This window comes from Vanellus vanellus (genome assembly GCF_965231255.1).
Source record: "Vanellus vanellus genome assembly, chromosome: 18".
In the NCBI taxonomy this organism is placed as follows: domain Eukaryota; kingdom Metazoa; phylum Chordata; class Aves; order Charadriiformes; family Charadriidae; genus Vanellus; species Vanellus vanellus.
In genome coordinates this window covers 1175619-1195571 of record NC_138923.1, presented here as the reverse complement: position 1 = coordinate 1195571, position 19953 = coordinate 1175619, and the positions used below count along the sequence as shown (strand labels likewise).

The window sequence follows — 19953 nt, the reverse complement described above, 5'->3', positions numbered from 1 at the left end:
CAAATAAGAGAACTGATTTCCGAGAGCTTTTCCCAAGGCTGATGAGGTCTGAGGTAAAATAATGGGGAAAAGATTTTCACGCAATATCCACTTCCAAAGGATATAAGGCAAGTCCCAGCCGGATTTGGTGCTGGCGGTGGAGGAACCCAGAGCCGCAGCAAGGACTGGCGAGCCAGCTCTGAGTGATCCCACCTGGGCACACAGGTCTGGGCGCAGGGGTCTGGGAGTGCCAGCAGGTGAGCTGACCTTACTTATGTCTCGTAAAATAAAATCACCCACCCCTTCTGCAATATCTCACCTTGAGGTTTTCTACCTTCCTCTGTTTGGTGCAGTGTTTCTTTTGCTCCTCCTGGACCTGATCCTTCCCGGTAGCGCTGAGCCGAGCGGGTGTGGGAACTGGATGACCGTTGCAGTTCCATCACGGCTGTGCCAGGCTACGGGGCAACCAGCTCCTCTTTCCTCCAGTTATTCACCAGCAGTTCTGAGTTACGCAGCTTGAGCCATTGTCAGCCTGGGGACAGCTTTCGGAGCTGATCTCCTTGCAGCTCTCACTGGCGAGCGTTGTTTCCAGCTGGCTGTGTCCAACCACCTTTCTCCTGGGTTTGGGTTTGCAGGAGCCTTCACCATGATGTTTGCTAACAAGAAGCACTTCACCGTTGCCATAGTCGGGGCGCTGGTCACACTCTCCATCATTGCCCTTGTTCTCAGCCTGGTGAAGGTTGAAGATGTCACCCTGCCACCCACGGTCAAGGTGAGCCCCAAAAAAGGTCCCTGAGCACCACTGCAGAGATCAGTCAGCTTGGGCAGTTGCTCAGAGACAATGGCTTATCTTCGGGGTTAGGAGGTGAAGGGGGGGCAGTAGTAGTAGCTGAGTGGGTGTTTTCTTCCCAACTCAAGATGCAGGCAGAAGAGATACAGCCTGGCCACCTCGAAGTCGGGAAGGAAGCCTCCTCTGAAACTAGCCACTAGCATTTGACATGTTTTGAGATTCCCTTGGGGCAGCTGGGTAGGGCAAAGCCCTGCCCCACTCCCTCTGCCCTCCCAGGGCACCGCATGGCAGGGTGGTGCACCTCCATGTGGCCTTTGTTCCCGTCAGCTCCCACCAGCCTGTCCTACCCAGCTCACATAACAGCACAAGCACCATGGCTCCTTCCTGTCCCTCTCCTGCAGCTTGGCATCCCACCCTGGCTGCTGGAAGAGGGTTGGCACGGTTTTAGGGTGAGGTGGAGAGGTATGCGGTTGGGTGCTCCTGGGCTGGGGCTGGCATGGCCCTGCCAGTCTCTGCGCAGGCTGGGTGCAGCCACGGGGTGGCAGGGAGCACTGGAGATGGGAGAGTTGCTGGCCCCGATGTGGAGGCAATGTAGACACAAAAGGTATGTAACCAAGAAAGAAAACAAAAAAGCATAAGGAAACAACCAAAAAAATGTTTATGTGAGCTGGCATTGCTGTACAGACCTCAGGAGAGGGAATGAAAAAGTCCCTCAGTTGCAGGGAGAAATGTCCATGCTGAGGTAATGCACTGTTACTGCTCTGCTCTGTCACGGTGGCTTGGAGAGATGGTTTTGGGGGCACCCTCTGGCCCCACAACCCTGGCAGGACCATGGTGGGGCCAGGGGCAGGCTGCTGCTCCTCTCAGCAGTGTGATGTCTTAGTTTTCCCTTCCAGTATGGGATGGTGTTTGATGCGGGCTCATCCCACACCTCTCTGTTTGTCTACGAGTGGGACTCAGATAAGGAGAACGACACCGGTGTGGTCAGCCAGACCTTGTCCTGTGATGTCCAGGGTCAGTATCCCCCTGCCATGTGCTCAGTGCTGCCCTGTGTGTTTGTGTTGTGGGTGGTATGACCTGGCCCTTCCTCTTGTTGGCCTGCCCATGCTGGGGAGCTCTGTTCACGGGACTGGCACCGCTGGCACGGTGGGGAGCCTTGGCTGCAAGCAGAGTGGTCCCTGGCTCCCCGCTGCCTTTACTCATGGTTGGAGGCTCCTCACCACCGTGTAGTGCCCACACGCTTGGTGGGGCTGAAGCACCTTTGTGTTGCTCTGGATTTTCATTCCTCCACCTTGGACTGGCCCCCAGCTGCCCAAGCTACTGTCCTGGCTGGGGAAGGTCTCACCCATAGAGCAGGGAACACTGCTGAAAGCGTGGGAGACGTGGGGATGCCATAGGAGGGAAACGTAAGTGTGGGTCAGTCAGGTCTTGGGGGACTAGGGGACCCTGGAAAAGCACCTTTTGTTGCTAAGAGGTGACAGACTTCACTGCCCTGTGGCCTCTTGGTCCCACATCCCTGTCCCCAGACGCTCCTGTCAGCCTGTCCCAGCCTGACTCTCTTCCAGGGCAAGGCATATCGAGCTATGCCAATGATCCGCCGAAAGCCGGTGATTCCCTAAGGGAGTGCCTGGATAAAGCCCTGAAGGTTGTTCCTGCTGCAAAACAGAGAGATGTCCCAGCTTATCTCGGAGCAACGGCAGGCATGAGGCTACTCAGGTACCATCGTGGGGTGCGGAGGTGGTGGAGCAGCGACCAAGCTGCAAATAGGCACTGCCAGGACAGTGTCCTTGCATGGGGCCAGGCTGACAGGAGCTCCCAGCTCTCATGCTGCCATGAGCAAGCGACTGGGGAGTGGGGAGAAGGCAGCCCAGTGGGGACGCACGGGTGCTGAGCTGTCTTGAGTGATCGGCCCTGGGGCAGAGAGGTGGCTCAGAGGTATCTGTTGGCATCCTGGGATGCCACGTCCCAGGATGGTGCTACAAGCCCAGTTCCAAGCAAGAAATGCTTCTCAGAGCTCTTTGTTTGCTCTTCATTATTCCTTAAACACAAGGGAGTTGAGATGCCACCAGGGAGTGTGTCACCTTGCCCAGATGGATGGGTGCTGGTGGGGGAGCAGAGCAGAGGTAGGAGGCCACTGGGTGCTGTGGGACCTGCCCTTACCTTTCTCCAGCCCATATTGGCTCTCTTAAAATGTCAACCTTCATTTCATGGTTCTTGGTTTTATGGTTGCAGATATCTAACATCATTTCTGTGCCCTGGCACTCTAAGCCTTTCCCTGGGAAGGAGGTGGGTCATAGCCTGAAGGTTACTCGCTTCAGAGAGTGAGCACATGCCAGCAAGCCCCGAGATATCTTCTCCCACTCAGAGGTCTAAAACCAGGCTGGCACCTTCCCAAAAGACACGCTTGAGCTCAGCAGCCAACCCTGGCTTTGGTGCAGTCAGTGGGTGATGTTCAAACCTGGGTTTTGCAGCACAATCCCCTCTGGCCTCCAGCACTATGAAGATACCTAGGTAGGCAAAAGGTGGCCTGGCAAACCTTTGTGTGACTGGGACCAACCTGCACTGGAGGGAAGAGATTGCTATTGCTCCTAGATTTGCGATGCCAAGTCTCAGGCCACTGGGATTTACGCTGTACCACCAGCTTTGACAGGTTACGTAGCGGGAGACATCATTTCTCACAAACTGCTTGTTGCAAAAAAAACTGGAGTATGTGGAACTGGGAAAAAAACAGACTGTTTCCTTCTGTTTCCTCTGTAGTATTGCTGTAGGTGGGTATGGGTCCTGACCTTTGAGTCCTTCTTAGGGAACAGAACAGCTCAGTGGCAGACCAAGTCCTAGCTGAAGTTGCTAAAACCATGAAAAAGTACCCTGTGGCTTTCAAAGGGGCTCGAATCCTTACAGGAGAGGAGGAGGGGGCTTATGGCTGGATCACCATCAACTACCTGCTGGACTCCTTCACTAAGGTGGGAAACCGGTGAAACACTCACTCTTTCTTTGCTAATGCAGTTTTTCTGATTTTTCTTAAGTTAGCTTAGCACAGAAGGAAAGGTCTGGGTTAATGACGTCACGAATGATCTGGCTTGCCCACAGTGAAAGAGGGGGGAGAAATCAGGAATGAGGGTGTCCTTTTTAAGAGCCAAGGGCACATCTCCGCACCATGTGGACACAGGGTCTCTTGGGGACAGCGAGGTTGGCCGTGCAGCGCCGCCGGGAGGGTTTGCTGCTGCCAGGCTTTGTCTCGCTGCCCTGGGAAGGTCCATCTCATCTCCGTGTGGTGCTGTGAGGCCCCAGCCTTGGTTCATCATGCCAGTCTGAAGGAAACTTCAACCAAACCTCTTTCCTGCCACTCTCTGTCCCAGCAGTGCCACAGCTCAGAGCACTGCTGGCACCATCGGGCTCCGGTGCGGGCTGCTGGAGGATTTCTGTCCTTCTCCTTGCACCAGCGCCTCTGCAGCCTGCTCTGCAGGAAAGGCAGCTCCTCCGAGCCAGGTCCTCACCGGCACTTTCATCTGGGGACCGGTGACTCAGAGCCACATGAGCCCACGGCATGTTGGCACCTCTTGACCATCAGACAGTTCCGTCTCTGTTTTTTCTGGCTCTGATAAATGGCCAGGCTGGTTGGGCAGGGAAGGCAGCGGGGCCTCACATACGGAAATAACTGAATTGAATACCTTTTGAATTTAGTAACAAAACCCTGTCGACTTCAATAGGATGAGAATTTGCTCAGGGCAAGTAAGCCCAGCCGTGTACTACTGCTCTTCCTTTCCTGTCTCGCCTTGGCAGTACTCCCCCAAAGCACACGCGTGGGTTCGTCCAGAGGCGGCCAACATTTTTGGGGCACTGGATCTTGGAGGAGCATCCACTCAAATCAGCTTTATGCCTGAAAGTTCAGTGAGGAACTGGAATGAAGCCTCGAAGTTCACGCTGTACGGCTATAACTACAGCATCTACACGCACAGCTACCTCTGCTACGGGCAGAACGAGATGCTGAAGCGACTGGCCAAGGAATTAATTGCGGTGAGAAGGGAACTGGGGGGTAATTGGACTCTGCTCTCGTGATACCAACCACAGACTTGTCAATACGTAAAATACAAACAGGCAGTGGTCTTCCAGAAAGGCATCAGCAGGGACTGAGAGGAGGTACAGACTCCTTGGAGCTCGGGTAGGGAGATGTGGAGAGGAGCATGGGAAATGTCAGAAGGGGCAGCTCGGGAGACATCTTCTGTCTGTACATGGCTGCTTCGCACAGGGGTAGAAAAGGCAGGACCAAGTTCTTCTCAAAGCTTCAAAGTGACAGTACAAGAGGCAATGGGCGCAAGCTGGAATGGGCGAGTTTCCAACCAGACGCAGGGGGAAAGTTTTTCCCAATAAGAATGGGCAAATATTGGAACAGGACCCAGAAATGCTGTGGAGTCCCTGTCCTTGGAGATATTCAGAACTTGATGGGACAAAGCTCTGAGCAACTCAATCTGGTTGGTCATGCTTTAAGGAGGCCATTGGCACAGGGCCCCTATAGCTCCCCCTGAACCTGAACTACTCTGTGACTGCACAGACTTGAGAAAAGTGAACTAGAGATCTTTCTCAGGCCATTTTTTGGAAGGCTGGAGGAGAAGAGGGTCTTCACGGAGCTGCCCCTTGCCAGGAGAAGCAGCCTTGGTGAGTCAGAAGGGTTTGCTCATGCTGCACAGCCAGGAGGTCCCAGGTGGTGTCCCTGGCTGGTGCTGGAGCTGGAGACAGAGCTAGAGCTGGGGTGGAGAGGGCTTTGCGTGCCCCAAATAATGCTCCTGCTGCCCGGGGAGAGACATGCAGGGTCCCTGAGATTGGTCTGCCTCCGTGGGAGAGGGAATGAGGCAAAGCAGAATGAGATTTAGTGTTGAGCTCAGGCTGGGACTGAGACAGCCAACAAGACCAGGACTAAACAGTGGGAGGGTCTTTCCCTGCAGAGGAGGTGGGAGATGCCTGCGCCCGTGGCTCTGGGGGGAGTGCGGGATGAACCCTGCCGCCCGGCATGTCCGCCACGAGGGTCTGGAGGAGGTTGCAGCTTGCGATTTTGCTATTCCCAGGAGTCGTCCTCCAGCACGCGAGTCGATCACCCTTGCTACCCAAAAGACTACAATGAAACCGTCCCACTGTCTTCCTTCCGCACCAGCCCCTGCACCAACGGGAGCGACCCACGCCTGCCCCTCGGTGACAGGAACGTGACCCTGGAGGGCAGGAGCAATGCCAGCGGGTGCCTGGCTGCCGTCAAGAAGCTCTTCAACTTCTCGGCGTGTGGCCAGAGCCAGGACTGCACCTTCGATGGCGTTTACCAGCCCCCAGTCAGCGGCCAGTTCATTGTAAGGCAAATCCCGTCCTCCCACCTCCTGGGCAGAGCACGTCCCCCGGTGCTGTGGTGTCCCTGCATGCCCCATGGCACTGTCACCTCCCCGCAGCAGAACGGGGGCAAGAAGCTCCCAAATTACCCCTGCCCCAGGGCACGAGAGGGATTGCTGCCATCTGGTTTTCCTGCCAGCTCACCCAATGGGACCATGTTAATAAAACAGGTGCTTAGTCCAAAACCAAGTTTTCAGTATTTTTACTGAAAAAAAAAGTAAAAAAAAAAAAGTAATTTTACTTCAGGCCAGGCTCTGCCTGTGCTGGATGCGCTGTTGCAGCAGACAGGCACCTACAGCCCCTCATCCCTGCTGGGACAGGGACAATGATACCCTGGGACCATACACGAGTGGGACAAATCCAGTGAAGGACAAACCCTACCTCCTGCTTCAGGGTTGGCGGGGGCAGCCGCCGGGGGAGGGGTTCCCCACTGTAACTCACCGGCGTTTCTGCCTCTTGCCTTTCAGGCCTTCTCTGCCTTTTATTATAACTTCAAGTTTCTCAACCTGACCGAGGGGCAGTCGCTGGCCGCTGTCAGGGAGACCATCGAGCATTTCTGCACAAGAAGCTGGGAAGACGTACGTTCCCCATGACGGGAGGCCGTGGGGAAGCTTCACAAGCGAAGGGGTCCTGGGGTGGGGGAAGAGGAGTGGGAGCCAGGACCATCCTGCACCCACCCTTGGGAGCCCTCCTCGCTCGTGCAACATTGGGAAAGGGGCAGCCAGGGCAGGTGAAGGCAGCAAAATCTCCCCTCCAGCACAGGAGCCGGGGATGGAGGTGGGTCTGTAGCACTGGAGGATGGTGAGAGGAGAGCCAGCTGCTGGCACCATTCTGTAGATGAGTCAAATGGGGATGGAGAAAGCCAAGAGATGTGCTAGGACCACCGTGGGGCACAGAGCAGGGGCCCCTTGCAGGAGGAGGCTGAGATGAGAGAATTTGGGGCAGAAGGAGGTCCAGTATGTCTCTCTGTTTCCATGTGGAGTGTAAATCCTCCTCAAAGGAGTTGTGCTGTGTGGACAGGTCAAAAATACCTCCCTGCTCCAGAAGTCTTTTTCTGGATGCTGGTGACTGTGGAGCTACTGCCCCTTGTGCAGCAGTTGTCAGGGCATTGTCCCTGCATGGAAATCGCCTGCAAATAACTTCTCTTTCTCCCCAAACATGTCCCCACCCCAGCTGTCTTCTAGCTACCCTGAGGAGAATCCTGAGCGACTGCCTAAATACTGCGCCAACGCCAACTACATCCTCACACTCCTCCTCGACGCCTACAAGTTCAACGGCACCACCTGGAACAACATCTTCTTCCAGATGAAGGTAGGCAGCAAACCCAGCCTGTGGGCAGGAGTGAAGGCAGCACCGGGGGAACGAGCCAGCTTCCCGCATTGGGGGGCTGGGAGAGCCACGGTCCAGAAAGCCCTGCCTGCCCAACGGCCCCGCGTGGAGCTGGGTGTGGGGCCAGCTACTGCACCCAGTTCGGGCCATGCAGGAGCAGGTGGCCCTGCATCGTCAGTGTTGCTTTCCTCCTGGGCTAACGCATCATCCCCTCTCTCCTTGGGCAGGCGGGGAACGCCAACGTCGGCTGGACGCTGGGGTACATGCTGAACCTCACCAACATGATCCCGGCGGAGGCTCCGGCATGGGTGAAGGGGCACGTTCCTTCCTTGTGGGCTGCAGCCATCACCTTCATCATCCTCACCCTTGCCTTGGGGCTTGCTGCCCTGCTCCTGCTCTTGTGGGTGTAGGAGCCGGGCTGCGTTTGGGAGCGTGGCTGGAGCACGTCAAGGCTGGAGGGCTGTCTGCAGTGTGGTGCCCTGCACTTCTGCCAGCAGGACTGGCAGCCCGACGCTCACTCAGTGATGCTGAGCATGTTAACCCCTCCAGCACTGAAGAACCGAGGTCTGGCCTCCCATGGGACTGCCCCCACCATGCAGGCAGGCACCATGTGAGATTTCCAAAGGAGCTCCGCTCCCGTGGAGACCTTCTGGGATCAACCTACGCACCAAAGGAACGCCAGCCGTGCCTATCTGCCTCCTTACACCTCTATGCCTGTTACAGGTCTGGCCTCCATCCCACCAGCTGGCATGTGGGGCCGTGGAGAGCCAGCCTGGCCACGGAAGAGCTCCCCAAGTGCCAGACTGTTTGTGCACAGCTGCAGGCACTCGGTGACAGGGTGCTTCGTAGGATGCTGGGTCTGACCACGGTTGCCAACAGCCAGGCAGGTCCCTGCCAGGTCTGCCAGCGTGAGGGCATGCAAGGCTCTGCAGCACCCCCGCCGGCTCTCCTGAGGGTGCGTCACTGGGGCTTCTCTGATGGTCTTGGAGGCAGAAGGCAAACTGAGCACCCAAAGTCAGAAGCATGGTCCATGCCTCCCCAGAGGGTCCATCTCATCTCATCTTCCTTTTCTTCTGGGGTAAAGGGATTGATGTTCCTGAGTGTCTTCCTGGAGACCAGACCATCCCACCAGCAGAAGACCTGGATTCTGTGGGTGTTAGGCTGAGGCTCCAGCATGCCCTGACCCTGCGCACGCGGCTGAGCTGGGTCCTGCTCACGACTGAGCCCTTGCCTTTGTCTTTGGTTCTGCTCATTCATTATCTGCCCCGTGGATGATTCATCTCGTTATTTGCCTTCCAGCAGCAAGGAGCCGACCTTTGGCGTCTCTGCAGAAATGCAGGCGCCTCACAGCTCTCGTCGTCCAAATAAACATTGTAAAAGGCAGCGAATGAGGAAATGCCTGTTGCTTTGCTCCTGAACTTTTACGATTTTATTGTTTCCGTCTCCCAGCTAAGGGCTGGTGATGATGATGGTGACTCAGGGGAGGGTCAACATCGCTCGGTGCTACGGGAGGTGCCCCTGGAGACCTCGCAGCATCTGCCAGACCTCGGAGGGGAGCCAGCAGGGCACGAGGAAAGGCTTTTCCCTCCTGAGAGCTGGGATGTCTCACCTCACCCATCCACTGGCTGCCAGAGGGACTCCCCAAAAAGGGGGGCCCCAGGAGCTGCCCCTGACATGTCCCAGCAGCATTCCCAATCTCCCTGTGTGCTGGAAAGGGAGGGTGAGATGTCTGCCTGGCACAGACACGGAGTGCAGTCAGACTGGAGAGGAACCTTGTGGAGAAGAGCAGGGGGCTGCTGCCATCCCCACCTCACAGGTCTTCCCAGTCCTGGGCAGTGCCCGAGTCCTGTCTATCGGGCCAGCTCCCCCCATAGCCCCATTGCCACTGCCCCTCTGGCTGGTGTAGAGGAGAGTAGAGTAGGATATTTTCAGTTGGACCTACAATGATGACCTAGTCCAACTGCCTGATCACTTCAGTGCTGACCAAAAGTTAAAGCATGTTGAGGGCACTGTCCAAATGCCTCTTAAACCTTCCCAGGCTTGGGGCATCAACTACCTCTCTAGGGAAGCTGGTTCCAGTGTTTGACCACCCTCCTGGTGGCCATGAGTGATGCAGGGTCTTGTCCCGGAATGGGGCAGGACTCATCTACCCCACATGACGTATCTGCAGCAGGCTGTAACCAGCCCCGTGATGATCCCATTGCTGCCAGACACCCCTTTTCTCTTCCTTGACCCACTGGTCCCACCATCTCCAGCCACCCCACATCACTGTGGTCCTCATGTCCCCAGCGCTGAGCCTCTGCCCCACATGGCCATCCCTTCCCTCCTAAAGCATCTCCAACCAGCTGTAACCAGCCCCGTGATGATCCCATTGCTGCCAGACACCCCTTTTCTCTTCCTTGACCCACTGGTCCCACCATCTCCAGCCACCCCACATCACTGTGGTCCTCATGTCCCCAGCGCTGAGCCTCTGCCCCACATGGCCATCCCTTCCCTCCTAAAGCATCTCCAACCAGCAGCAAGGGGAAAGGAAAACCAGACAGCACACAGCTACAGGGAGGGTTTTTTAAAGCCTCTGCCAGATCCTGCTCACCAGGCCAGGACTCAGGTGCCCCACACTGCAAGTTCACAGCTCCTGGACACGTGGAGGTGATTCCCCAGTCTGCAGCTCCTCGCGTGAGCGCGGCAGAAGGACTAAGTGGCCTCAGCAGCCTCTGGAGCCAGCGCTGCTAGAGACTCTCATAACCAAAGGAGTTTTTCTGGAGGCATATGACTGTGAGCAGGCAGAAGATGAGGATGAGCATGACGGCCAGTAAAACCGTGGCTGCTATCCAGTTGCTCCTCTGGAGCCCTATGACTCTCTGGGGAGTCTCCGAGGGAATCATGTTGGTGAGATTGAGCATGTAGCCCAGCGTCCAGCCCACATCCACGTTAGCGACCTGTGCAGATGGAGAAGTAAGAGGGATGTGAAAGGCTGGAAAGTACCATGCAAGACGGACAGCGAGAGAAGACCCAGCACGCCCAGATCCTGCTCCACAGCCACCATATCCGTGCATACCTTATGCCGCAGATACCCTGCTAGTGAGACAAGCTGGGGGAGAGCAAAAATGGCTCATGCCAGATGTCCCAGCAGGTGCCTGTGAGCATAACTCAAGAGCTGCCCCGGGCAGGGGCAGTAGACCGTGCTGCCCCGTTATCACTCAGGCAGGGCAGGGGCAGGGGCAAGGGTGGGCGTGAGCCGTTTCACGGCACAAAGCGTGGGTCCTGGGCACGGCCAGGCACTTTCCTACCTGCCGGACGAAGCGGATGTTAAGCCAAGTCGTGTGGTTGAATTTGTAGCCTTGCAGGAGGAGGGTGAGGGCGTAGGAGCTGGCTGCGCAGGCGTCACGGAGCTGGGTCCGGTTGGTGGTGGGGAACTCCTTCTGCACCTGCAGAGGGGGAAGAGCAGAGGCGGGGGGGATGCTGCCAGCACAGCGCAGTGCTCGGTGCACCCACGCTGCGGGGAAGAGCCCCGCAGTGCAGCTGGGAGCAAAGACCCGGGAGCGCCTGGGCTCGGGGAGCGAGGAGGACCCGGGAGGCTGCAGGCTGCTCTCCCGTCTCCCTCCCCATCCAGAGAGCTTTGCGCTCCCCCCAGGTCCCTCCGGCTGCCGTCTGCGCAGCAGAGGATGGGCTGGGGATGAGCCCTCGGGCTGCCCAGCACCCAGGCGAAGTGAGGACTGGCATCTCCTAGGCAGGATCTCACCTTCTCCCAGCTGCTGTTGCAAAATTGCTCGATGGTGTCATTGACTGAGCTCAGGGATGGTCCTCCAGTCAGGTTCAGAGAGTGAAGGCTGTCATAAAGTCCCGAAAAGGCCTGTGGGTGTTTAAGACCAAAGGCTGCAGGTTAGTGAAGCACCCAGGCCACTGCCACCCCCCGTCCCTCCCTCCAGGGGCTCTGCGGGGGTCCCTAAGGCCACCTCTCAGCACTGCAGGGTGACACCTGCCGACCCGCTGGGAGGGGGCCCTGGGACTGCTCCCCACACCGAAAGAGATTGGTGCTGTGACAACAGAGGTCTGGGCCCGCCTGGCACGCTGGCGGGCACCCTGCACATCTCCAGGCGTCGGACACATCCCAGCTTTCAGGGCTGGCACTGTTCAGGCTTCTCTCCTACAGCAGTTTTCCCGGGGTCCTGGCCAGCCTCTGGTGCCCCACAACCCCACACCCCCACCACAGCCGCAGGGACAGAGGCTTCTTACAAAGAACTGTCCCCGCACGGGCGGCTGATAAACCCCGTTGAACCCGCATGTCCTGTTGGCCCCACAGCTGAAGTTGAAGAGTTTCTGGATGGCGCTGCTGCACGCGTCCGGGTCCCCTGTCCCTGTCACCGTGAGGACCCGCGCAGGGCTGGGTGTGCTTGGTGCACGGACACAGGGGCTGTCGTAGAGGTCTGTCGTGGTGATGTTCTCCCGGTATCCCTCGGGGTAGCAGGGGTGTGATATCTGCTGGGGAGACGGGCTGCCCTGGAGAGAGCGGGAGCAGTTAGCATCGCCCTGGCACTGAGCATGAGGATGGACAGGAGAGAAACAGCCCACAGACAGCGCCTGTTCCCACACCCAGATGCAGGACACTAGCATGCTGGCCCCACCACCCATGGGGTCTCCTCCATGGGGTAGGCACAGAATCTTGGTGACAAGCACGGCACAACCACGCTGTGGTCAGGGATCATCTACAGTGACAGTCGCATGCCCAAGGCCTTGGGGGTTTGCACCCTGTGCTGTGCATGGACCCATTTTGTCCCGGCTCTTTGTTTGTAGGGTCACCAGACTCAGGGGAGAGCCAGGGCTGAGAAGCCATTTAAGCAACACCAAAACAGACACCAATTTCTCTTTGCAACATGCTCTGGTCATGGTCTTTTGCCCATTCCAACCAGCACAAGTCAGTGTTGAGCCCTCACCCCACAGCCAAGCTATGGACATGAGCGTCCCTCTGTGCAGCAACACCTCCCTTCCCTCTCCCATGCCCAGCACCTACTGCTGAAGACCAGCACATTCGGCTTTCTACCCATAAAACCAACATATTCATCACCATACTGGTGCTAAAACATCTCACTGGGTCTTCCCCAACCTCCCAGCACCCAGCAGGTTCCCTCCTCCAGGCCTGGGTCCTTCCAGACCCCTGTGACGGAGGCTGGGCTGACACAGCCCCTCCATCAGGACGGGGATGATGGTCTGGTGGGCAAGATGCCCCTGGGACAGGGGTCCCGGGCACCCACCATCCTGGCAGCACCTGTGATCAGGCATCCTGCTTTGGGGTGTCCATCTCCATCTCGGCTCAGTCCTGCCCTGCTGTTGGGACACCCCTGGGATGGCTCCTGCCGTGGTGGCTCAGGTGTATCCACCATCTTCACTGGGTTTGCACAAAGACACCGAGCCCGGCGGCTGTCACACCCAGTGGGTGCTGCCTGCCCAGCTTGGTGAGATCACGGCTCAGGCTGTAGAAGAGCATTACAAGGCTGGAGGTGGTCACCTGGTGTAAGGATGCCATCAGCATCTTCAGGGCTTGCTTTTGCCCGTAGCAGAGATAGCTGTGGGTGTAAATGGAGTAGTTGGTCCCGTACAGCCTGAGGAGGGCTCTTGTGCTGTTGTCATCTATGGTGGTCCCAGGAAGGAAGGTGATCTGGGTTGAAGCTCCGCCGAGGTCCAGAGCTCCGACCACCTCCTCTGCCGGAGGGTGGGTCCACTCCCCTGTGAAGGAGCGCTGCCAGGCACCAGGAGTTACCCATGGGCACCCAGCACAGGGCGACCACACGGGTATCGGCTTCCCAGCCCAGACCACTGCACAGCAGGGAGGGACACCCCCTCTGCCCTCTCCCCCAGCCCGCACCTTGACCAGTGTCTCCAGCAGGTAGTTGACGGTGATCCAGCCGAAGGAGCCCTCCTCGTTCCCCGTGAGGATCCGAGCTCCGCGGAAGTCCACGGGGTACTCGCCAATGGCCTTGGTGACCTCGGTGAAGACCTGCTCGGCCTTGCTGCTGTTCTGCTCCCTGCGCGGGGAAGGAGATAAACACCGCGCGGTGGAGGAGGCGACGGCTGGGGAGCTTTCAGAGCAGGGCTGACGGCACAAGGCCGCCGTGGGCTGCAAAGCATCGGGGCTGCTCAGGGATGGGGCAAAGCCGCCACATCCCTCAGCCGCTGTGCGGGAGTCTCCCCGACAACGCTGCCCGCGGGCTCGGCCTGAGCGTGCGGGGGGTTACTGCCCCTCTGGCAGAGGAGGTTCAGCCGCCCCGGGGGCTGCTGCCAGGCTGGGGCTGGAGGGGGCCGGGGGGTTCCCGTGGGCATGGCGAGCGGCTCGCACCACCACCCTGCGGGCATGGCTGCTCTGCCCATCACCACGGCCCTCCCCTCTGCGCCCCCATGTCCCCAGCCCCCCACAGCAGCCACGGTGCAGAACCGCCCGGTGGGGAAGGGGCCAGGGGTGGTGGGCTCCGGGCAGTGCCGGTACCTCAGCAGCCGCATGCCCGCAGTGGCCCCCAGGTAGGTGGGGGTCTCCCGCTGCTGCTCTGCTGGGACGATCTTCATGGCCTTGTCCAGGCAGGGCTTCAGGCTGGCTCCAGCCCCAGCGGGGTTGTCTGCGTAGCTGGAGATGCCGGGTCCTGCAAGAGAGCACCCCGTCATGGAGCCAGCTCAGTGCCACCGGCAGGGACAGGACACGTCCATCTGCTCCCCAGGCCCAGGGAGCTCTGTGGACCTCCTCGGCAATACCCAGATGTCCCGGTCACAGCCCAAAACTCTGCTGTGTTTGATGCCGTACGAATACCAAAATGAAAACTGCTGACCCAAAGAGCGGTTTGGAACCACACGGAAAAAGCGGCAGAAACACAGTAAAGTTTAGGGACTCGTGCAGAGCTGTTAGGAGGCCCCGTGGGAACGTGAAGCCACGTGTTGTGAAAGAAGCTGTGAGGAGATGTGGGAAGAAGAGCCAAGGAAGCGGTTGCATGGGAGAAGCAGCAAACTCCGCACCTCCAGCATCCCGAGCCGCAAGTTGGTGCACAACCACCATCTGCGAGACTGGACTGGCTCCAGGAGCCATGCCAGCTGGGGGCCAAATTCCTTGCCTGCCTCTGGACCCCCCAATTACTGTAGGGCTGCCTAAGGTGCAAACTATTCCCCCAACGCTTTACTTTGGTGTTTCCAGCAGTCCATCTCCCTTTGGCCCAGTGCAGGCCGGAAGAGTCTGATCCCCAACGATGCTGTGAGAGTCTGGGACAGTGATCCAGGAGGTTGGGAGAGAGGGATGGACACGTCCCGGTACACTCACCGGACACAGTGCAGGCCTCCACCTGGGAGATGATGCCGGTGCCATTCTCCTTGTCCGCGGGCCACCGGTAGATGTAGAGAGCCGTGTGCGTGGAGCCGGCGTCAAACACCAGACCGTACTGGGGGAGGCAGAGGGGACACGGGGTTACAGCACGCTCGGCTCTGCACCAGGTGCCACGGGGGGTTCTGAGAGCTCCTGCTCTCGTTTCCCGTGTGTGAACGTGAGCAGCACAGGTTTGCACATCCAACCTCACTTTAGCAGCCCCACTCCACCTCTAACCCCCCCGATTCAGCCATTCAGGGGACCTGCAGCTCCGAAAGGGAAGACGTGCAGGTCAGCAGGGTGGTTTGCAGAGCGGGGAGGCATCCAGGCATGTCCCAAAGGGCTCAGGCTGCCAAAGCTGCTCCCAGATTTTTGGGAGCGGCAAAGCTCACAAACCCTGAGGATTTTTTAACAGTCAGCCAGCAGAAAGCAACAGGAGAGAGAGATGTAAACCCACCAGGTGACCTGGATGTCTGAAAATAGAGATGAGGAAGTGTCTGGGGAGGCAGACGGAGCATTCCCAGGAGGAGAGGAGGGCTGCTCTACTCTAGCAAGGAGGCAGGACCGTGGTGTACGAGGGGTGGTTGATCTGCCCAGTGCTACCTCGATTAGGTTAAGCCCTGAAAAGTTGAGCTGCTTATGGGAAGACTTGCAAGCGGAGAGGAAGGCAGGGCTGATGGCAGGAGAAGAGGTGGAAAGAGGCTGGTGGTCATTCCCAGGCTTCCCCAGGTCCCACTGGGCACCTACTTTGTTCCTCGTAGGAAGGGCAGCATCCTTCACCGGGGTCAGGACCAGGAGGAAGGCAGCCACCCCCAGCACTCCCAGCACAGCCGTCGAGCTCCAGCCCACCACCCTGAGCAGAGGGGTCTGCATCCCCGCGCCGGGCTGTGGGGAGGAATGATCTTTGCAAGGGCAGCCCCAACCCCCTGCCCCATCTCCCCAGCTCCTCCTGGGGTCCCAGCAGCTCGGGAACCTCACATTCCCTACAAACCACCCCCTGGGACACGGAGCAGCTGGGTGTGGAGACCATGAAGCTGCCCCGTGGCCGGCAGCAGTGCAATGCCCTGCGGCGAGCAGGGCTGACCCCCGGGCGGGGGCGATGGGGTGGCCATGGTCGCAGCCGGTCCCTGCTGTACCTGTGCCGGGAGCACCGCTCCTTCCCCAGGCGCGGGCAGACCCTGCTGCTGCCCCCGCTGCCTGTTGCCCTGGCACGGCCCCGCGGTGGCCCTGCCTGCGTTGCTCTGCCTGCGCCGCCCTGCCTGCACGGGGCCCCGCGGGCAGATGGAAAGTGAAAGTGAGTGTTGCGCTGCCGTCGGATGTCCGGGTGGCGCCGGACCCGGCCCGGGGCGGGAGCGCGGCACTGCCCGCGGGGGGATAGGTCCCTGGCTGTGGGGACAGATGGGTCTCTGGCCATGGGGGTGGGTCCCAGGCTGTGGGGATGGGTCCCTGGCCATGGGGACAGATGGGTCCCCGGCTGTGGGGACAGACAGGACCCTTGCCATGGGGGTTGAGTCCTTGGCTATGGGGACAGTTCCTTGGCCACAGGGACAGGTGGGTCCCTGGCCACGGGGACGAGTGGGTCCTTAGCTGTGGGGATGGGTCCCTGGCTATAGGGACAGTTCCGTGGCCACGGGGACAGATGGGTCCCTGGCCATGGGTGTGGGTCCCAGGCTGTGGGGACAGATGGGTCCCCTGCTGTGGGGACAGATAGGACCCTGGCCATGGGGACAGGTGGGTCCCTGGCCATGGGGACAGATGGGTCCCTGGCCATGGGGACAGGTCCTTGGCCATGGGGACGCCTGGGTCCCTGGCTGTGGGATCAGCTCCCTGGCTATGGGATCAGCTCCCTGGCTGTGGGGACAGATGGGTCACTGGTCATGGGGATGAGTCCCTGGCTTTGGGGACAGACAGGACCCTGGCCATGGGGGTGGGTCCCAGGCTGTGGGGATGGGTCCCTGGCCATGGGGACAGGTCCCTGGCCATGGGGACAGGTCTCCTCTGCCAGAAGCCTCCTGATTCTGTCCTGAACCCCTCTGTCAGCCCATCTCTGCCTGCAATGGGGCAGTGTGGGGTACGGCAGAGCCAGGCGACAGCAGGGGTGCAGGGTGGGCCATGCTTTGCTTTGCAGTGTGCGTATGCCTTCATGTCGGGGCCAGCCCGCTCGCAGGCTCCCCGAGGGGCAGAGGGGCAGAGGGGCAGGCCGGGCTTGTTATCAGCTTCATGGGGAGCTGCCCCCCCCACTGAACCCCCGCCAGGCAGCGCACACCCCCACACCACCCCCATGGGTGGACATCTCCCAGGCAGAACCCGCTCCTCCAGCAGTGAAGTGGTTAACGCCAGGCGCTATTTCCACCCCGGCTCTCCAGCCTCAGTCCCGCTGCCTCCTGGACAAGCTCTTTCCTGGGCAGGTTGTTGGTCTGGGGCCAAGGGGACGGCCATACCGAGGACTCGGGGCAGCCTTTGTCCCAGCGGCAGGGCTCCACACGCCAGGTACGCGCTGACACCGGGGCCAGGACGACGGTGCCGGCAGCAGCTTGGGTGAGCCACGGGCAGGGGAGGGGGCCAGGGTGCCCCTCGATGGAGGGGTGGTGGTGGGCTCAGCCCCAGCCAGCAGCGGAGCCGGGTGCTGGGGATAAACACGCTCCGTGGGCTGGAGGAACAGGAGGGGAAGGGCTGCGGCGGCCACTCACATGAGGTGCCCACGGTGTGGGGGGAGAGAGGCACAGAGGGGACATGGATGGGGCACGGAGGGCACTGCTGAGCCCCAGCGCTGGTGGGAGAGATGGGAGGCAAGGGACTGCTCTACCTGGCAAAGATGCCTCTGGCATGTACGTTCACCCTTTCTTATAATTTTAAGAACCCTTTTGACTTTCAAATCCCAGTTGTGCATGGTGGGGGAGTCAGCTTCCCGCTTTCCTGAGGAACAGCCAATTTAGATCCAGCAGTGCCTCTGAGCCTTTCCTCCTGCATGTTTTGGCCCCCTCTGTCCCTCCCCGCGAGGGACGCTGCAAGGTGAGGGACGTCCCGCGGGTGTTTGTAGAGCACTTCGGTGTGCTCAGTCGTACACAAACAAGTGCAGCAACGGCCCAAGCGCTGAGCACAGCTGTGAACTTGCCACACATTGCAACGGCCGGGCATTGCTCCTTGCGGCACCGTGCAGCACTGTGCCTCTTCTTTAGCTCTGGAGGCATCACCACCACCTTCCCATCCCCGCTGCTCAACTGAACCTGCCGCGTACGGTAGCGGGTATCAGTGCCGGCCAGCCCCGAGGTGCCACTGGAAGGCCGGGCAGATTGAGCAGCTCCTCACACGCCTCTCGCTATGTTCTCCACCCTCTGGGCTCCCTCCCCATGTCCCGCTTTCCTCCCCGGGCCTCGCCGGCTCTGAGCTGCCTTCGGATGTTGCCTTCTGCTCAGTCACAACAGAAATTAGTTCCCAGCAGAGCAGGTAGAGCCCATTTCCCACCCACTTCCACATGCAGAACAATCACCATTTCGTATTGTTCCACTGCACGGTGCCTGGGACAGAATTTTCCAGGATGGGGGCTGGGCTGGGGACCTTTGCCATTGCTGTGTTATTTGGAACAGGGGAACCACATCCCAACGCCAGCTGTATTTGGGCAAACTCTAGCAGGGCTGAGAAAACTGGAGATGTAGTGATACAGGAATTCATTAGCTGCTTCTGTATGATTTCTTCTGGCCCTACCCACCGTACAGGGGAGGGCTGCTGGCTGTAGGATAAGGTCTGATAAGGGTTTCCCGCAGCCCCGTGTCCCATGATATGGGCCAGAAGAACAGCTGCTATCCATCATCATACATCTCATGTCACGCAGAAGATTGGTCATCCATGTTCATCACCGGAGATGCTGACTCCAAAACAGGAATCAGCATCTCCTTTGACCTCGCCAAAGGTCTTTCCTCTCCTATTCAAGCCGCTAACCTGGCCTGGAGAAAGGGCAAGGGTATTTCTCTGTGATTTTATGCACTCGCAGTAAAATTGCATGGCCAAGTGACAGCTTCCAGCTGCCACCCCAAAGCACTGGTTGGGTTGAACCACTTCTCTAGGTTGTGTCCGGAGCTCTCAGGGCATCCACCACCCAGCTGGAGTCTGGCTTGCAGCCTAACGCCGTGGACGGAGGCCAGCCTGGCTCCCCGCAGGCTCGCTGCCTTGCGGCTGGTGGCATGGAGCAGGGCGATGCAGGAGGATGAGGGAGAGCTGTGCATGTAGAAAGCCACATCTGGACCAGCTGTGGGGTGCTGAGCACGTGGGCGTATCAGCTGCCACGTGCTGAGGCCGTTGCAGAGAACCAGACCCTTTGGCTTTGCTTTTCCACTGCAGTTCCTTACTGATGCCTCAGGGCTGATTATCCCAGGAACTGAGCTCCGGCCGGACAACCAAAGAGGCACAGGACCTGCTGCTGTCCCCAAAGGCTCCTGCACACCCTGCTGGCATTGCTTGTTTGTGCAACCCTCTCGCCATCGGCATGGCAGCTCGGCTACAGGGCTGTGTGCCCAGATTGGCAGGACCTTTCTGCCTCTGCCCTTCTGCCTGCCCTTGGGGCTGCAGGAGACGCTTGGGGACCGCCTGTGGGCACGGACACTGTGCCTGCGCGTCTGCTTACCTGCTGTGGCATCACCAAGAGCCAAGGAGAGCCAGGTCAGGCAGGAGACACGTGGCTGGAGATGCTGTTTCCCTGCCTGGAGCAGAGAGGACTTTCTCAAGGGCAGTCTGGGCCCGCTGGGCAACAGATGTGACCTGATGGTCCCAAGTCTTGTGGGAAGAGTTTTGCGAGGGCAAAGGGTATGAAGGCAGCATGCAGGTGGGCTCTGCACCCCGGACGTGATGGCCACACTGGGAACATGCCAGAGCGTGGTCCTGCTCCCAGGCTGGAACTCCTGTTAGCCACTGCTCTGCTTCCCCAGTGATGCTGCTGGGAAGGGAGATGCTGACCTGCCAGCAGCTGGTAGTTTGAGCAGGGCAGAGGGATGGGGTCCAGGCTGAGTGCAGAGAGGGACCTGAAGCACTGCAGGGCTGAAAGAACCATGCTTAAAATCCCAAGGGAGGGCGTGCTCAGACAGAGGGGCTGTCTCAGCCCCAAGAGGGCCAAGAGCCTCCCATGCGAGCAGCCATGCACCGGAGAATG

The 19953-nt window shown here is 59.1% G+C and overlaps 2 protein-coding genes across 2 annotated transcripts; one reads left to right on the top strand and one right to left on the bottom strand.

Annotated features, from left to right (window-relative positions):
• Positions 1–628: 628 nt before the first annotated feature.
• Positions 629–7881, top strand: LOC309679262 (ectonucleoside triphosphate diphosphohydrolase 8-like; the record flags this gene model as incomplete). Its single annotated transcript, XM_082492540.1, has 9 exons — positions 629–751; positions 1666–1783; positions 2335–2485; positions 3573–3732; positions 4553–4786; positions 5833–6105; positions 6610–6720; positions 7316–7453; positions 7699–7881. The coding sequence occupies 9 exons, from the start codon at positions 629–631 to the stop codon at positions 7879–7881; spliced, it is 1491 nt and encodes a 496-aa protein (XP_082348666.1).
• A 2151-nt stretch (positions 7882–10032) lies between these two features.
• Positions 10033–15683, bottom strand: LOC309679448 (ectonucleoside triphosphate diphosphohydrolase 8-like; the record flags this gene model as incomplete). Its single annotated transcript, XM_082492765.1, has 9 exons — positions 10033–10410; positions 10762–10899; positions 11214–11324; positions 11708–11950; positions 12960–13208; positions 13335–13494; positions 13953–14103; positions 14769–14886; positions 15558–15683. 9 exons carry the CDS (start codon positions 15681–15683, stop codon positions 10201–10203), a joined length of 1506 nt encoding a protein of 501 aa, XP_082348891.1. The 3' UTR covers positions 10033–10200.
• Between the last annotated feature and the right edge of the window lie 4270 nt (positions 15684–19953).